At 41.1% G+C, this 16,859-nt stretch overlaps 1 protein-coding gene across 2 annotated transcripts in view; it reads left to right on the top strand.

Annotated features, from left to right (window-relative positions):
- LOC128694096 (nucleosome-remodeling factor subunit NURF301-like) overlaps positions 1-16,859 on the top strand; it is a 175,104-nt gene that overhangs the window by 140,901 nt on the left and 17,344 nt on the right. For both annotated transcript variants that reach the window (XM_070093764.1, XM_070093765.1), the window contains exons 19-21: positions 2,101-2,350; positions 5,232-5,382; positions 5,766-5,978. In XM_070093764.1, the coding sequence (XP_069949865.1) occupies positions 2,101-2,350; positions 5,232-5,382; positions 5,766-5,978 (614 nt within the window). The remainder of the gene's footprint in view (positions 1-2,100; positions 2,351-5,231; positions 5,383-5,765; positions 5,979-16,859) is intronic.

Here is a 16,859-nt window from a genome sequence, read left to right as displayed (position 1 = left end):
AAATAGCAAACATTGAACTAAAGCTAAAGGAATCTTATAGGAGTCAAGAATCACGGGAAGAACTAAAAGCCATAAGTGAAATTGAAAGAAACCCAAAGTATTTCTTTTCTTGTGCCAAATCCAAGTCGAGAACAACATCCAGTATTGGGCCCCTACTTAAACAAGATGGGTCCTACACAGATGACAGCAAGGAAATGAGTGAGCTACTCAAGTCCCAATATGACTCAGTTTTTAGCAAGCCGCTAACCAGACTGAGAGTCAAAGATCTAAATTAATTTTTTATGAGAGAACCACAGAATTTGGTAAACCACAAGCCTATCTGACATTATCCTGATGCCAAATGACTTCAAATAGGCGATAAATGACATGCCCATGCACTCTGCTCCAGGGCCAGACTTGTGGAACTCAGTGTTCATCAAGAACTGCGAGAAGCCCCTATCACGTGCTTTTAACATCCTATGGAGAGGGAGCATGGACATTGAGGTCGTCCCACAGTTACTAAAAACAACAGACATAGCCCCACTCCACAGAGGTGGCAGTAAAGCAATAGCAAAGAATTACAGACCAATAACACTAACATCCCATATCATAAAAATCTTTGAAAGGGTCCTAAGAAGCAAAATCACCACCCATCTAGATACCCATCAATTACACAACCCAGGGCAGCATGGATTTAGAGCAGGTTGCTCCTGTCTGTCCCAACTACTGGATCACTACGACAAGGTCCTGCATGCACTAGAAGACAAAAAGAATGCAGATGTAATATACACAGACTTTGTAAAACCCTTTGACAAGTGCACAAAATGCGTGCTAAAGGAATAACAGGAAAAGTTGGTAGATGGATCTATAATTTCCTGACAAATAGAACACAGAGAGTAGTAGTCAACAGAGTAAAGTCTGAGGCGGCTACGGTGAAAAGCTCTGTTCCACAAGGCACAGTACTTGCTCCCACCTTGTTCCTCATCTTCATATCAGACTTAGACAGGGATAAAAGCCACAGTGCCATGTCTTCCTTTGCAGATGACATCCGAATCTGCATGACAGTGTCTTCTATTGAAGACACTGCAAGGCTCCAGGCGGACATCAACCAAATCTTTCAATGGGCTGCAGAAAACAATATGAAGTTCAACGATGAGAAATTTCAATTACTCCGATATGGTAAACATGAGGAAATTAAAACTTCATCAGAGTATAAAACAAATTCCAACCACACCATAGGGCAAAAAACTAACATCAAAGACCTGGGAGTGATCATGTCGGAGGATCTCACCTTCAAGGACCAATTGTATCCGCTAGAAAAATGACAGGATGGATAATGAGAACCTTCAAAACTAGGGATGCCAAGCTCATGATGACACACTTCAGGTCACTTGTTCTATCTCCTTTCAAGGCAGGTGAAATTGCTGACCTAGAAAATGTACTGAGAACCTTCACAGTATGCATAACTGAGATAAAACACCTCAGTTACTGGGAGCGCTTGAAGTTCCTGAACCTGTACTCCCTGGAATGCAGGCGGGAGAGATACATGACTATATACACCTGGGAAATCCTAGAAGGACTAATACCAAACTTGCACACGAAAATCACTCCCTACGAAAGCAAAAGACTCGGCAGATGATGCAAAATTTCCCCAATGAAAAGCAGGGGTGCCACTAGCACGTTAAGAGACAACACAATAAGTGTCAGGAGCCCAAGACTGTTCAACTGCCTCCCAGCATACATAAGGGGGATTACCAATAGACCCTGGCAGTCTTGAAGCAGGCACTGGACAAGCACCTAAAGTCAGTACCTGACCAGCAGGGCTGTGGTTCGTACGTTGGATTGCGTGCAGCCAGCAGTAACAGCCTGGTTGATCAGGCCCTGATCCACCATGAGGCCTGGTCACAGACTGGGCTGCGGGGGCGTTGACCCCTGGAACTCTCTCCAGGTAACTTGCTGTATTATTTAACACACTTGTATTATTTAACACACTTGTATTATTTAACACACTTGTATTATTTAACATACTTGGTGTATTAAGACACTTGGTGTATTACATAACACTTCATGTATCATCAGTGGACATAAATGTTCCAGTCATAATTGATATTTCTTGCACAGCGTCAGAATCATCAGCGACGCAGGTGTCTGGTGGTGGTGGTGGCATGGTGCAGCTGGCGTCGGAGTCACCACATGTGCCACAGCCATCTCCGCCCCCGGACAACACCATCAACTCCGCCAAGAGTCCGGTGTCCATCAAGTCACCCACTTCAGCCAAGACAACGGCCAAGACATCCTCCACCAAAAAGGCCTCCAAGAACAAAACAAAAAAAATCGTCTGCATCTGTCGGACGCATTTTGACGACACCAAGTAAGATGACCACAATATTGTTGTTTGTGTGTAACAGGTACATCAGAATCCCCATTTCCATGGTTTACTGTGGCCTGAAAATAACTTAATTTTGCTTAAGAGAGGCCATGAAGTGCTTCCCATCAGTGAAAAAATGTTAATTCTCCACTTACATATCTATGATAAAGTTTAATTTATCAATTAAACTTTATCATAGATATGTATGTAAACAAAAAACGACTTAAAGGGTTTGGTACTATCCGTGGTTTCAGGCATCCATGGTAGGTCTTGGCACTTATCCCCCATGGACTCCTGTAGTTGTTGTTGCATGTAACAAGAAAGGCATTCTCAAGTTTTTGTTGCAGCTAGTGTGTTTATAATGGAGCGGTGGTCTCCCAGCAAGGTAGAGTGCTCCAACACACAACAAAATGCTTTCACTATTGTTCAGTCAATCACTGACTTGCCAGAAGTGTATTGGTGCCACAGTTCAGGTGACCCTCTGAACTATGACATCTAGCCCATCCTTCAGAGTACAGGCACTATACTTCCTACCATCACCCATCCTTCAGAGTACAGACACTACTTCCTACCATCACCCACCCATCCTTCAGAGTACAGGCACTGTACTTCCTACCATCACCCATCCTTCAGAGTACAGGCACTGTACTTTCCACCCCACCACCACCATTCATCCCTCAGAGTACAGGCACTGTACTTCCCACCCCACCACCACCATTCATCCTTCAGAGTACAGGTACTGCACTTACCACCCCCACCAGCACCACTCATCCTTCAGAGTACAAACACTGTACTTCCACCAACAAATTTAACTCTTAACAACAAAAACATATAGTGGTATCAAATCAACCATGTCCTAAGTGAAACAAGCTGGGAAGACATCCTAAACAACATGGATCTGAACCTTTGCCTAGAAAGAATTAAATCTGTTGCACTTAAGGTCTGCTCATGGCACATTCCTTTAGGAAAAAAAGAAGAGAAGCTGTAAACTAGAAATAAAGAGACGCTCCCTACACATACGAAGGCAGGGAATCACAGAGGTGCTCAAGGGGGTTAGACCACCTGAAATGCAAGAGGAAACACTGAATAGGGAAGTAGTAGATATTGAACCTAAGTTAAATGAATCTCACAGGACCCAGGAGAGACAGGAGCAGCTAAAAGTCATAAATGAAATTGAAAGAAATCCTAACATTACTTTTCATATGCAAAAAAAAAACAAAAAAGGCAAAAACCACATCCAGCTTTGGAACCCTTGCTTAAACAATATAGGACTTATACAGATAACAGCAGAGAAATGAGAGAGATACTGAGGTCCCATTATAACTCTGTGTTTAGTGAACTCTTAATCTGACTCGAGACTGACAATCCAAATTAATTTTTTATAAATGAGCTCCAAAGTCTTGTCAACCATTTTCAAAATTTCTGACAACTCTAACACCACTGGACTGAAAAAGTCTTTGACAACATGCCTGGAGAAGGAGCATAGACATGGGGATCATTCCAGTCTAGACATGGGTCATCCCACATCCTAGGCATGGGTCATTTCACATCCTAGACATGGGGGATCATCCCACATCCTAGACATGGGGGTCATAACACATCCTAGACATGGGGTCATCCCATAGTCTAGACGTGGGTTACAGGGGCCATCCCACATCTTAGGCACGGGGATCATCCCAGTCACTAAAAACAACAGACACAGTCCCACTCCACAAAGGTGACGGTAAAGCAATCGCAAAGAATTACATACTGATAGCATTTACATCCCACATCACAAGAATCTTTGTAAGGGTTCTAAGAGGCAAGATTGCCAACCATCTGGACACCCAACAGTTGTACAACCCAGGGCAGCATGGGTTTAGAACAGGTCACTCCTGCCTCTCAGTTATTGCACCACTATGACATGGTCTTTGGATGATCACTCCTGCTTCTCACAATTACTGGACAACTATGACATGGTCTTGGCTTCTGCGGAAGACAAAGGTAATGCAGATGCAGTGTACACAGACTTTGAGCATATCTTCGACAAGTGCAATCATGGTGTAACAGCACACAAAATGGGTGATAAAGGAATAACAGGAAAAGTGGGTCGATGGATCTGTATCTTCCTAACAAGCAGAACACAGAGTAATGGTAAACAGAGTGAAGTCATTGGCAGCTATAGTGAAAGGCTGTGTTCCACAAGGTACAGTACTCTTTTTCCCTCCTGTTCCTCATCCTCCTATCTGACATAGAGATGTAAGCCACAACATCATGTCCTTTGCTGATGATACCAGAATCTGCATGACAATGTCATCCATCGAAGACACTAAATCTCCAAGTGGACATTAACAAAGTCTTTAAATGGGCTTCAGAAAACAGTATGAAGTTCAATAAAGATAGATTTCAGTTACTCTGCTATGGAAAACTTGAGGAATTAAAAACTAGAACAGAGTATAAAATAAATTCCATTTACACATCGGAGCAAAAAACTAATATGAAGGACCTGGGAGTGATAATGTCAGAGGATCTTGCTTTCAAAGATCACAACAATGTAGCTACCACATCTGCTAGGAAAATGATAGGATGGATAATGAGAACCTTCAAAACTAGGGATGCCAAGCCCATGATCATTCCCTTCAAATTGCTTGCTCTCTCTAGGCTGGAATATTACTGTACACTAACAACCTCTTTCAAGGCAGGCAAAATTGCAGACCTGGAGAATGCACAGAAAACTGTCACAGCACATATAAGTAGTCAAGCACCTCAGTTACTGGGAATGTTTGAAGTCCTTCAACCTGTTTTTTTTTTTTTTTTTTTTTTTTTTTTTAAGTTAAAGTGGCAACACAGTGTTCTTTGTTGCAAGTGAAACATTGTCAAGACTAAGTCGATGTGTATGTTGCAGGTTTTACGTGGGTTGTGACCTGTGTGGTAACTGGTTCCATGGTGACTGCGTGGGCATCACCGAGGCCATGAGCCGCAGCATGACCGAGTACGTCTGTGATGATTGTGCCAATGCTAAACTTAACAAGGAACTCTTCTGCTTCTGTCGACAGGTGAGTGTGTTTGTGTGTGTGCATTGTTTGTTGTGTGTGTGTGTTGTTTGTTTTGTGTAATGTGTGGGTGTTTGTATGTTGTGTGTGTGTTGTGCATTTGTTGTGTGTGTGTTGTGCATTTGTTGTGTGTGTGTTGTGCATTTGTGTGTGTGTTGTGTTTGTTTTGTATGTGTGTGTGTGTGCCTTTTGTGTGTGTGTGTGTGTTTGTGGGTGTTGTTTGTGTTGTGTGAGCAAGAGAAACTGTCCCATCTGCTTAACATTCCATCGTTATTTCAGCTGTCAGTTCCCCTGAGTATTAAAGTAGTGCTTAGCAACATTGTGTGAAACGTCATTCATGTCCGCAGTGTCAAGTTTGGTATAAAACGCGTTTGTTGTTGTTTCAGCCGTACGACGAGACACAGTTCTACATTTGTTGTGAGCAGTGTGAGGACTGGTACCATGGCAAGTGTGTGGGCATCATGCAGACAGAGGCAGATGATATTGATGATTATATCTGTCCCAAGTGTGACTCCAACAATGTCTGGAACTACCCATGTCAGAAAACCCTCTCCTCCAAGGACTACACTGAACTTAAGAAAGTTACCAAGAGTCTTATAGTGAGTAGTATTGTATCGTATTATAGTGAGTATTGTCAGTCTTACAGTGAGTATTGTGTCGGTCTTGTAGTGAGTATTGTGTGTCTTGTAGTGAGTATTGTCAGTCTTAATGAGTATTGTGTCAGTCTTATAGTGAGTATTGTGTCAGTCTTAGTGATAATTGTGTCAGTCTTATAGTGAGTATTGTGTCAGACTTATAGTGAGTATTGTATCAGTCTTATAGTGAGTATTGTGTCGGTCTTACAGTGAGTATTGTGTCAGTCTTACAGCGAGTATTGTCAGTCTTATAGGGAGTATTGTGTCAGTTTTACAGTGAGTATCGTGTCAGTCTTACAGTGAGTTTGTGTCGGTCTTACAGCGAGTTTGTGTCGATCTTACAGTGAATATTGTGTCAGTCTTAGTGATTTTTTTTTTAACCCTGTCACTGTCCAGATTCCCAAAATTAATATTGCTCTTCGTCCACTTTGAAATGGTAGAGAAAGTTTTTCTGAATGACACCAAAAATACAGTTTGATGGACAACTTAGGGAATTACACAGTTGCAAGTTTAGCGGTCTTAGCACAGTTTACACCATGGCAATTTTGTCCAATTTGAGTCCTTTGTTAAGCCAATTCTGTTGTCCCCAATCAATCAAGTTCATAACTATTTCACTAGTATGTCTTCTGTTCTATCAAATGAGCACAAGAAACTGCCCATTCAGCTATCACAACTACCCTATAAAATACACAGAAGTCAGTAATTTAACCAGTTTTACAAGAAAAATTAAAAGAAGTTAAACTTAAAAATAGAGTTCGTAATAAACATTGTAGACAATGCTGGCATTAAGATGACATTTTGTCTGTTCAGTAGTCATGTCCCCAGGCCTCCCTTGGCCTCCCCAGGCCTCCCTTGGCCTCCCCAGGCCTCCCCTATATTACACTTGCTTTCATGTTGAATTTACTCTTCAAGAAAGCTCTGGACAGGCACCTAAAGTCAGTAGCTGACCAGTTGAACTGTGGTTCGTACGTCGGTTTATGTGTGGCCAACAGTAACAGCCTGGTTGATCCGGCCCTGATCCACTGATCCACTTGATCCGGCCCTGATCCACGCTCCCCATGGGGGCGTTGACCCCCCAAAACCCTTTCCAGGTATACTCCAGGTATACACAAAAATAGAAGATTTACTATATTTCTTGGATAATAAAATAAAACCAGGAATGATTGTTTATGGTTTACAGGATCCCAATAATTTAATCAGTGCTATTAAAAACCCATTTGGGACTTGCAAATGAGTGGATAGAGTTATCAGAGCTTATTTCTTGGGTAGCATTGAGGACTGGGTTGGGAAAATGTTTCGTTAGTGGGATGAATTGTACAGGACCTGCCGAGCATGGGCCAACAGGCCTGCTGCAGTGATCCTCCTTTCTTATGTTCTTATATTCTTATGTTCATCAACCACTATCACAACTGCTTCCACTCTGCCACCACTATCTTTGTATTTTTCTACAAACTTTTTCATAAATAATGTGTTTCTCACATTCTTTACCAAAGGGCTGGCACTAGAAGCTTTCTTTGGTGGTAGTGATGGTGGTAGAAGGTAGTAGTGATGGTGGTAATAGTTGTAATAGTGGTAGAAGGTCGTAGTGATGGTGGTAGAGGGTTCCTTCTTTAGTGATTCAGTGATTCTACCAACTCCTCCAATGTTGTTAGAGTTATATAAGGCTACAAAAACCACCGCCGCCTCACCACCATTATGGACGGCTTACACTCAGTGGCCCTTATATACCCAACAACAACACAACACAACACCTCTCGTGACATACGTAATGACTTATTTTATTCATTCAAGAGTATATTCCATGTTTCTATGTTATTAACCCTTTGAGGGTTTCGGCCGTACTAGTACATCTTACGAGCAGGGGTTTTTGACGTACTAGTACGCATAAATTCTAGCGCTGTCAAATCTCGCAGGAAAAGGCTGATAAGCCTAGATGTGAGAGAATGGGTCTGTGTGGTGGGTGTGCACAGTAGGAAAAAAATCTGGGACCCAGTGGTGCATTGTGAGAATGCCATCATAGTACACAATGTCCACTGTGCCTAGCGGTAAGAAGTTCCTCACTCCTCGGCGAATTGGGACACTTTTGTTCCCCAGTGACAGTTCTAATACAGATGGAAGTGACAGTGAAGATGAGTTTCAAGGTTCTGGTGAGGTTTTGACCTAAACTAATGACCATAATATGGGTAATAGTGAGGAAAACCCAGACAACCCACAGCCTTCCACCTCTGGTGCTGGGCCGTCTTGTTCACGTTCAGTTGTACCAGAATCAAAGAGGAAACTCCTATTTTCCCAAATCCCAGACTCAGATGTGAGCATTGGTGATGATAGTGATAGTGATTATGAACTACAAGCTCTTCAAACTTGTTCCAAGAATGGAGGAGGAGGAGGAAGAAGAGGAGGAGGCAGAGGAGGAGGAGGAGGATGAAGAAGAGGAGGAGGAGGAGGAGGAGGAGGAAGAAGAGGAGGAGGAGGAGGAAGAAGAAGAATACGTAATGATAACAATAATACATAATAATAATACATAATAATAATAATACGTAATAATAATAATAATATGTAATAATAAATGTTCACCCATGACAGTAACAAGATAAGGGGAGATAACATCTGATAAGTGCTGACGTTTGATGAGGGTAAATGAGGGTGCAGCTGATACCAAAAGATTAGATGAACATCGCCCTCCCTTTGTTTTTGCTGGTATACTAACATTTCTGTCTGTCTATTTGCCTGTCTGTCAAGCTCCCTGTCTATCCGTCTAGCTCTCTGTCTCAGAGAGCCACAAGACTGCGTCATCACTTTTACTCACATCTTCAAGCAGAGTATAGCACTTTGTCTGGGTTTCTTGGGTTATCCTAGGTAATTTATACTATGTATACTTGTATTTATGTGTACCTGTGAGACAGAGATAGACAGACAGATAGAAAGAGATAGAATGAGGGAGAAAGATAATTGGATAGAATGGAGGAGGGGAAGCAGCATCCGACCCCATTGTTTTGACAGGCGGGAGGGGGAGTGAGTAATGAGACAATATGTCATTTTGACAGCTGCCGACTCCTGGTAATTTACACTATGGAGGAGGAGGAGGAGAAGGAGAAGGAGGAAGAGTAGGGGGAAGAGGAAGAAGAGGAGGAGGAGGAAGAGGAAGAGTAGGAGGAAGAGGAATAAGAGGAAGAGGAATAGTAGGAGGAAGATTAGGGGGATGAGGAGGAAGAGGAAGAAGAGGAGGAAGAGTAGGAGGAAGAGGAAGAAGAGGAGGAGGAGGAAGAGGAAGAAGAGGAAGAGGAGGAGGAAGAGAAATAGTAGGAGGAAGATTAGGGGGAAGAGGAAGAAGAGGAGGAGGAAGAGTAGGAGGAAGAGGAAGAAGAGGAGGAGGAAGAGGAAGAAGAGGAGGAGGAAGAGGAAGAGGAGGAGGAAGAGGAATAGTAGGAGGAAGATTAGGGGAAGAGGAAGAGGAATAGTAGGAGGAAGATTAGGGGAAGAGGAAGAGGAAGAAGAGGAGAAGGAGGAGGAAGAGTAGGAGGAAGAGGAAGAAGAGGAGGAGGAGGAAGAGGAAGAGTAGGAGGAAGAGGAAGAGTAGGGGGAAGAGGAAGAAGAGGAGGAGCAGCAAGAGGAGGAAGAGGAGGAGTAAGAAGAGGAAGAGGAAGAAGAGGAGGAGGAAGAGTAGGGGGAAGAGGAGGAAGAGGAAGAGGAGGAGAAGGATGAGGAAGAGGAGGAAGAAGAGGAAGAAGATGATGTAATAATATTTTTCCCTTGAAGCAAGAAAAAAAAAAAAGTCCACCCCATGACAGTGACAAGATAAGGGGAGATAACATCTGATAAGAGATGACTTTTGATGAGCTTAAACGAGGGTGGAACTGATAATAAAAGATTAGATGAACATCGCCCTCCCTTTGTTTCTGCTGGTACACTAACATTTCTGTCTGTCTGTTTGTCTGTCAAGCTCCCTGTCTATCCGTCTAGCTCTCTGTCTCAGAGAGCCACAAGACTGCGTCATCACTTTTACTCACATCTTCAAGCAGAGTACAGCACTTTGTCTGGATTTCTTGGGTTGTCCTAGGTAATTTATACTATGTATACTTGTATTTATGTGTACCTGTGAGACAGAGATAGACAGACAGAAAGAGAGAGACAGATTGAAAGAGATAGAATGAGGGAGAAAGATAAAACACCATTGTGTATGACACCATGTTTCAGAGTTCCACAAGCTGCAGAACTAATAGGAATATGTTCAGTGACTGTATATTGGTATATATATTATAGAACAATAATAATAAACAATGTTTTGTATTGTTTGTTTTTGTAAACAAGTTTTGTAAACAATATATTGATAATTATGTTTGTGTGCTTATTGTGTTGTATACAACGAGTGTATATATGTACATTGCACCTTACTTTGGTCTCATAGGCCACATAAGTTATGTGAAAAAATAAAATAGTGAAAAAAACAAGAAACCTTCAAATACAAGTAAACTAAAGTTTACCGGGTGAGCGGCAGTCGCCACTGTTGCCATACGCGGCTCATTTTCTGCAAACTTTATGCCTCCATATCTCCGTAAGTATTGATGGTAAAAAATTTTTGTTTATCCTAAAATGTTTAGAAAAAAAAACTCTAGAACAAGTTTCTGAGAGGGCCTGTCGACCCTCAAAGGGTTAATATTGTTTATTATGTCATATTAGTTGAATTGTGATAGATAAATAAGCCATAGAGTTGATATTAGTGTCATATTCTCCAACAATAAACTTGCCATCCCTCCCTCACACAAACAAATAGCCAATAAGAACATAACAATGGAAGAACACTGCAGGTCTACTGGCCCATACAAGGCAGGTCCTTATCAAAATGACCTCCACCCAAAGCTACCCAAGAATTTACTCCCGTACCCAATGACACAAATCAAACTCAGCTCCTCCAACTCGTATATTTGTCCAATCTCTTCTTAAAGCTACCGAAGGTCCTAGCCTCGATCACCCTACTGGTAAGTGTGATGTTAAATAAGAACTTAAGAAAGTAGGAACACTGGAACAGGCCTGCTGGCCCATACTAGGCCGTTCCTTCACAAATCCAACCCACTAACAGAACAAATGCTACCCAAGCAATAAACTCAGGTGCAAGTCCGACTCAAATCCAACCCCTCTCACTCGTGTATTTATCCAACCTAAATTTGAAACTACCCAAGCCATAGCTTTTAGAACATTGGAAAGGAGGACACTGCAATAAGCCTGTTGGCCCATACTAGGCTGGTCCTTCACAAATCCAACCCACTAACAGAACAAATGCTACCCAAGCAATAAGCTCAGGTGCAAGTCCGACTCAAATCCAACCCCTCTCACTCGTGTATTTATCCAACCTAAATTTGAAACTACCCAATGTTTTAGCTTCGATCACCCTACTAGGCAGACCATTCCACTCATCAACTACCCCTATTACGAATGTTCATTTATACATTTTATTAGTGCCCTAGAGTCCTTATGGAGGGGGATTCCCCTTCCAAATAACCTCTCTTCCCTCTCTCCTCCTCCCTGTCTTCCATTCATCAACAACAGCCTTCAATAAAGGTAACTGTCATGTTGAATGTTCATTCCTTTGTGCATGTAAATCTATCTTTTAGGTAAAAAAAAATTTTTGTTGATACTTCTAGGTGTCTGGAACGAATTAATTGGATTTACATTATTTCTTATGGGGAAAATTGATTCGAAAATCGTCCATTTCGATAATAGTCCCACTTCCAGGAACGGATTATGGACGATTATTGAGGGACCACTGTATTTCCAGTCCTGCAACCAACCAAAATCATCTCTATTTCAGTGGTATGCCTTCCATTATATCAACTGATATGAAGAAACAGCCAATAAAACCATAAAAACCATCTGAGAAAACGGCTCAAAGTTCCTATTTTAAACCATCCACACTACCTTAGTTTTCTTTTCCCATCATGCAGCACGTGGGGCAGGATTGTTTATACTGTACGCACTTGCCACACACACCCAGTCTCTCATGTCTAGGACAAAACTGACCTCTCACAGCTTATCTGAGTGAGCTGAGCTCATAACATAGATCTGTGTGAAAGACCCTTGGCCACAATGATTGTAGATCTATGTGAAGGACCTGGGCCACAATGATGTTGAGCTATGTCAGGGACCCTGGCCACAATGATGTAGATCTGTGTGAGGGACCCTGGCCACAATGATTGTAGATCAGGGGTGGGCAAACTGTGGCCCGCCAAAGGTTTTCATGCGGCCCGCCAAGATCAAGTCGTATACTCGTGTATATACAGCTGAATGAGCAAAACTTTGTTCATTTTTCTCTGTTGAAAACACAAGCTGTTACACAAGCATTATCAGACAAGTAGTTCCCAGTTGATGGCACTGAAAAGTTTGCTCACCCCTGTTGTAGATCTATGCGAGGGACCTTGGCTACAATGATGTAGATCTAGGTGAAGGATCCTGGTCATAGTGATGTAGATCTGGGCTACTATTGTACAGGAGGGACTCGCTTATGCAGCAGGTTTAAGTTCTGGGCTACAGTTGTACAGGAGGGACTCACTTGTACAGGAGGTTAGGTTCTGGGCTATTGTTGTACTAAAATAGTAGCCCAGAACCTAACCTGCTGTATAAGTGGGGCCTGGGCCCACTTATACAGCAGGTTAGGTTCCAGGCTATTGTTGCAAAGTGAAACACAGCCTTTTTTTCACTTTCAAATGCATATAAAATTCTGATAACATGTTAGACTATCAGATATTAAGTGAGCACTAGAGCTAGGCCTAAAAAATGCATATACAGTACACACATCACCTCAAAATATTTTCATCCAGGGCTTATAGTGATGGCGGATATACTTATTGTAGCAAGTCTGAATAAATGAAGGATTGCTATAATTGAAAACTGCTGCATTATTGAAACACTGTTAAGTAAAGCACTGTAAAGTGGAGCCCACTTTATGTGCAGCTACAGTGGACCTCAGTTAACGATATTAATCTGTTCCACAGAGCGTGTCCTTAACCAATTTTATCGTTATCCGAATTAATTTTCCCCATAAGAAATAATGGAAATCCAATTAATCTGTTCCAGACACCCAAAAGTATTAAAAAAATAATTTTTTCACATTAAATATAAATTTTCCTACACAGAAAACAATGAGACATGCAGAATAAATACATTAATAATTCATAAAATGACACCTTTATTGAAGACTTAGTGATGAGACGGGACGGGAGGAGGGGAGAGGATGGAGGTGTATTATTGTTTGGAAGGGGAATCCCCTTCCATAAGGACCTTAGGTAGCAAGTCCTTTTCCGGGGTTACCTCCCTTTTTTATTTTTTAACCCTTTGTCTGTCGCAACCCCAAATCCTGAAGTGTCTCCTGGTGCCGCAAAATATTTGAAAAAAAAAAAAAAAAAATTCTTATGAAATGATGATGAATCTTTTCCCGATGGTAATGACACCAAAAAAACGAAATTTGATGGAAAACTTAAGGAATTACACTCTCGTGAAATAAGCGACCTCAGCGATATTTACGAATCGGCGATTTTGCACACTTTGAGCCCTATTTTCGGCTAATTCCATTGTTCCAATCGACCAAACTCATAACTATTTCTTTTTATTTATTTATTTATTTATTTCTAAATTTGAGCATACATACAGAGGTACAAAAAAATACAGGTAAGAGCAGCATGCCAAAGCCACTTATATGCATAGCATTACGGGCTGGCTTAAAATTAACTTAAGATTAACTAAGCAATGATGAAATCAGTGATAAGACATTATTGTAAACAGATAACTATAAAATACAAATGAGTATTACAAAGACAGGTCATGTGGTTGCATGCATTGCTGTTCCTTCAGGTAGTGTATTTAAAAAAAAAAATAACAAAGTTAGGTTTAACATTTGTGTGATATAATTGTGAGTAACATTTAGGATATACAATTTATATGGTTCAGTTATTCAGTATTTATTTGGTTTTGAGTGAGTAAGTGAACTTTGAGAAGAGACTTGAATTTATAAACAGGTAGTGTTTCTTTTATATTTACAGGTAATGAATTCCAGATTTTAGGGCCTTTTATGTGCATTGAGTTTTTACATAGTGTGAGATGGACACGAGGAACATCAAAGAGTGATCTGTGCCTTGTATTATGGTCATGTGTCCTGTTGAGGTTGGCAAGGAGATGTTTGAGGGGAGGGTTAATATCAGAGTTAAGTGTTCTATGTATGTAATAGGTGCAGTAATAAGTATGGATGTTTTGTATGGTGAGTAGGTTGAGTGTTTTGAATATTGGTGGAGTGTGCTGCCTGTAGTGAGAATTTGTTATCATTCTAACTGCAGCCTTTTGTTGGGTAATTAGTGGTCTGAGATGGTTAGTTGTTGTTGAGCCCCATGCACAAATTCCATAGGTGAGATAGGGGTAAATAAGAGAGTGATAAAGTGCCAGGAGGGCTGACTATGGAACATAGTACCGTATCTTCGATAGTATGCCTACAGTCTTGGAAATTTTCTTAGAAATTTGTTGTATATGTGTATGAAATTTGAGTCTATTATCGAGGTGGATTCCTAAGAATTTTCCCTCTGTTAGCTTTGTGATAGGTGATCCGTTTATCGTTATGTTAAGAGGTACATCTGTAGCTCTGCTACCAAACTGAATGAAGTAGGTTTTGTCAATGTTTAGTGTAAGTTTGTTAGTCCTCATCCAGGTAGATATTTTCTGTAATTCGGTGTTTACAGTATTGGCTAGCGTGACTGGGCTCGGGTGAGAGAAGACGTATGTGGTGTCATCTGCAAAAAGTGTGGGTTTGAGTAATTGCGAAGCATTTGGTAGGTCATTTATGTATAGGAGAAAGAGAAGAGGGCCAAGGACACTTCCCTGTGGGACACCAACTGTAATTGGTTGTGCGGAAGAGCTTGCCCCATTTGCGTACACATATTGGCTTCTGTTGCTGAGGTAAGACATGAGGTAGTTGAGGGAGTGCCCTCTAATACCATAGTGTGACAATTTTACGTGGAGCAAGTCATGGTCAACTGCATCAAAAGCTTTACGTAAGTCAATGAAGATCCCCAGTGGGACTTCTTTTTTCTCTATTGCAGTGTATATATGTTCAAGCATGTGTATAATAGCATCATTAGTATTTTTATTAGGCCTGAATCCAAATTGGCAGGGGTTGAGAATGTTATGGGAGATGAGGTAGGAGTAGATTCGTTTATGAATTAATTTTTCGAAGATTTTTGAGAGAGGGTGTAAATTGGATATTGGCCTATAGTTATTCAACTCTGTTTGGTCTCCTCCTTTATGGATCGGGGTGACCCTTGCTATTTTGAGAACTGTAGGGAAGGTGGAGGATTCAATGGATTTGTTAAAGAGTGTTGCAATGATTGGTGATAGTACTTGTGACGCTTTTTTGTATATAAAGGGTGGTAAGGTATTTAAATCTCCTGCCTTGTTTTTCAGTGCGTTGATAATAAGGGAGACTTCATATGGGTTAGTCGGAGCTAGGAACAGTGTGTTCGGGTAGTTGCCAGTGAGGTAGTCATTTGGTGGGGTATCTGAGCTTGGGATATTATTGGCAAGCTTTTGACCTATAGTGGAGAAGAAATCATTGAGTCTGTTTGCTATTTCTGTTGGTGGGAGTTGGGGTTCATCTGATTTTGCTAATTTTATTTCGCTATGTCGTGATATCTTTTTTGTTCCCAGGATTTCTGATAGGGTCTTCCAGGTCTTTTTTATATCACCTCGTAAGTTGGATAATCTGTTCTCATAATACAATTTTTTTGCCCTTCTTATCAGGCTGGTTAGGATTGACGAGTAACGTTTTGTTTGGTCTCTGGTTATGTGACCCATTCTGTACTGTTTTTCATATCGGTGTTTTGTATTTATGGATTTGAGAATGCTGGGTGTTAGCCAGGGACTGTTCAGTCTCTTAGCTGTCATCTGTTTAGTTTTTTTAGGGCAGTGCTTGTTATAAAGGTATTGGGTCTTTTTTAGAAAATTATTAAAACATTCGTCAATATCTGTATAGATTTCTAGCTCAGTGTGCCAGTCAATGTTTGTTACTGCTGTTGTGAAGTTATTAATGGCTGCCTCATTGTGAAGTCTGAAGGTGACTTTAGTAGTGTCTTGGGGTATTTTACCAAGAGTTGTTATGAGGAAAGTAGGGTAGTGGTCTGTGGTATTATCTGTAATTATGCCTGATTTTAAAGGGGATATGGTGTTGGTCCAGATGTTGTCAAGTAGGGAAACACTAGTCTCTGTAACTCTTGTAGGTTTTGTTACTGTTGGTAGCAACATGCAGTTACTCATTGTGTTTGTGAATTCAGTAACGTGTGGGTCCTGGTCTTGCAGGAGATTTATATTGAAGTCACCTGAGAGTAGTAAGTGATCTTTGTTCATGCGTGCATCAGTTATCATACTTCCTAGGTTTTGACTAAATTGGCTAATGTTTGATTGTGGAATTCTGTAGATGTTTATCACTGAGAGGTTTTTGTAGGTATTTGGATTTGAATTTAGCTATTATATATTCCCCATGTTCATCCCTTGTGCAAGTATTAGTGATACATTCTAGTTGGTCTGAGTAGTATATGGCTGTGCCACCCCCTTGTTGGTCTGGCCTACAGTTGTGTATGGCTGTGTAACCAGGAATGGCATAGACATCTGTAGTATCAGGCTTTAGCCAGGTTTCAGTTAGTGTAATATGGACATATTGGCATGCAAGGAATTTAGTAATGCTAGGAGGTCATCATAATGCTTGCTTAAAGATCTGATATTGTAGTTAAAGATAGTTATGTTGTTGTTGGCTCTGAGAAGTGCCTTTGATTGTTCTGCTGTGTAGTAATTACAGTAACTGTTTGAATCATTTAA

This window comes from Cherax quadricarinatus, chromosome 43 (genome assembly GCF_038502225.1).
Source record: "Cherax quadricarinatus isolate ZL_2023a chromosome 43, ASM3850222v1, whole genome shotgun sequence".
Lineage (NCBI taxonomy): Eukaryota > Metazoa > Arthropoda > Malacostraca > Decapoda > Parastacidae > Cherax > Cherax quadricarinatus.
Note: the sequence above shows the minus strand (reverse complement) of the source record. Positions and strands in the feature narration are given on the sequence as shown.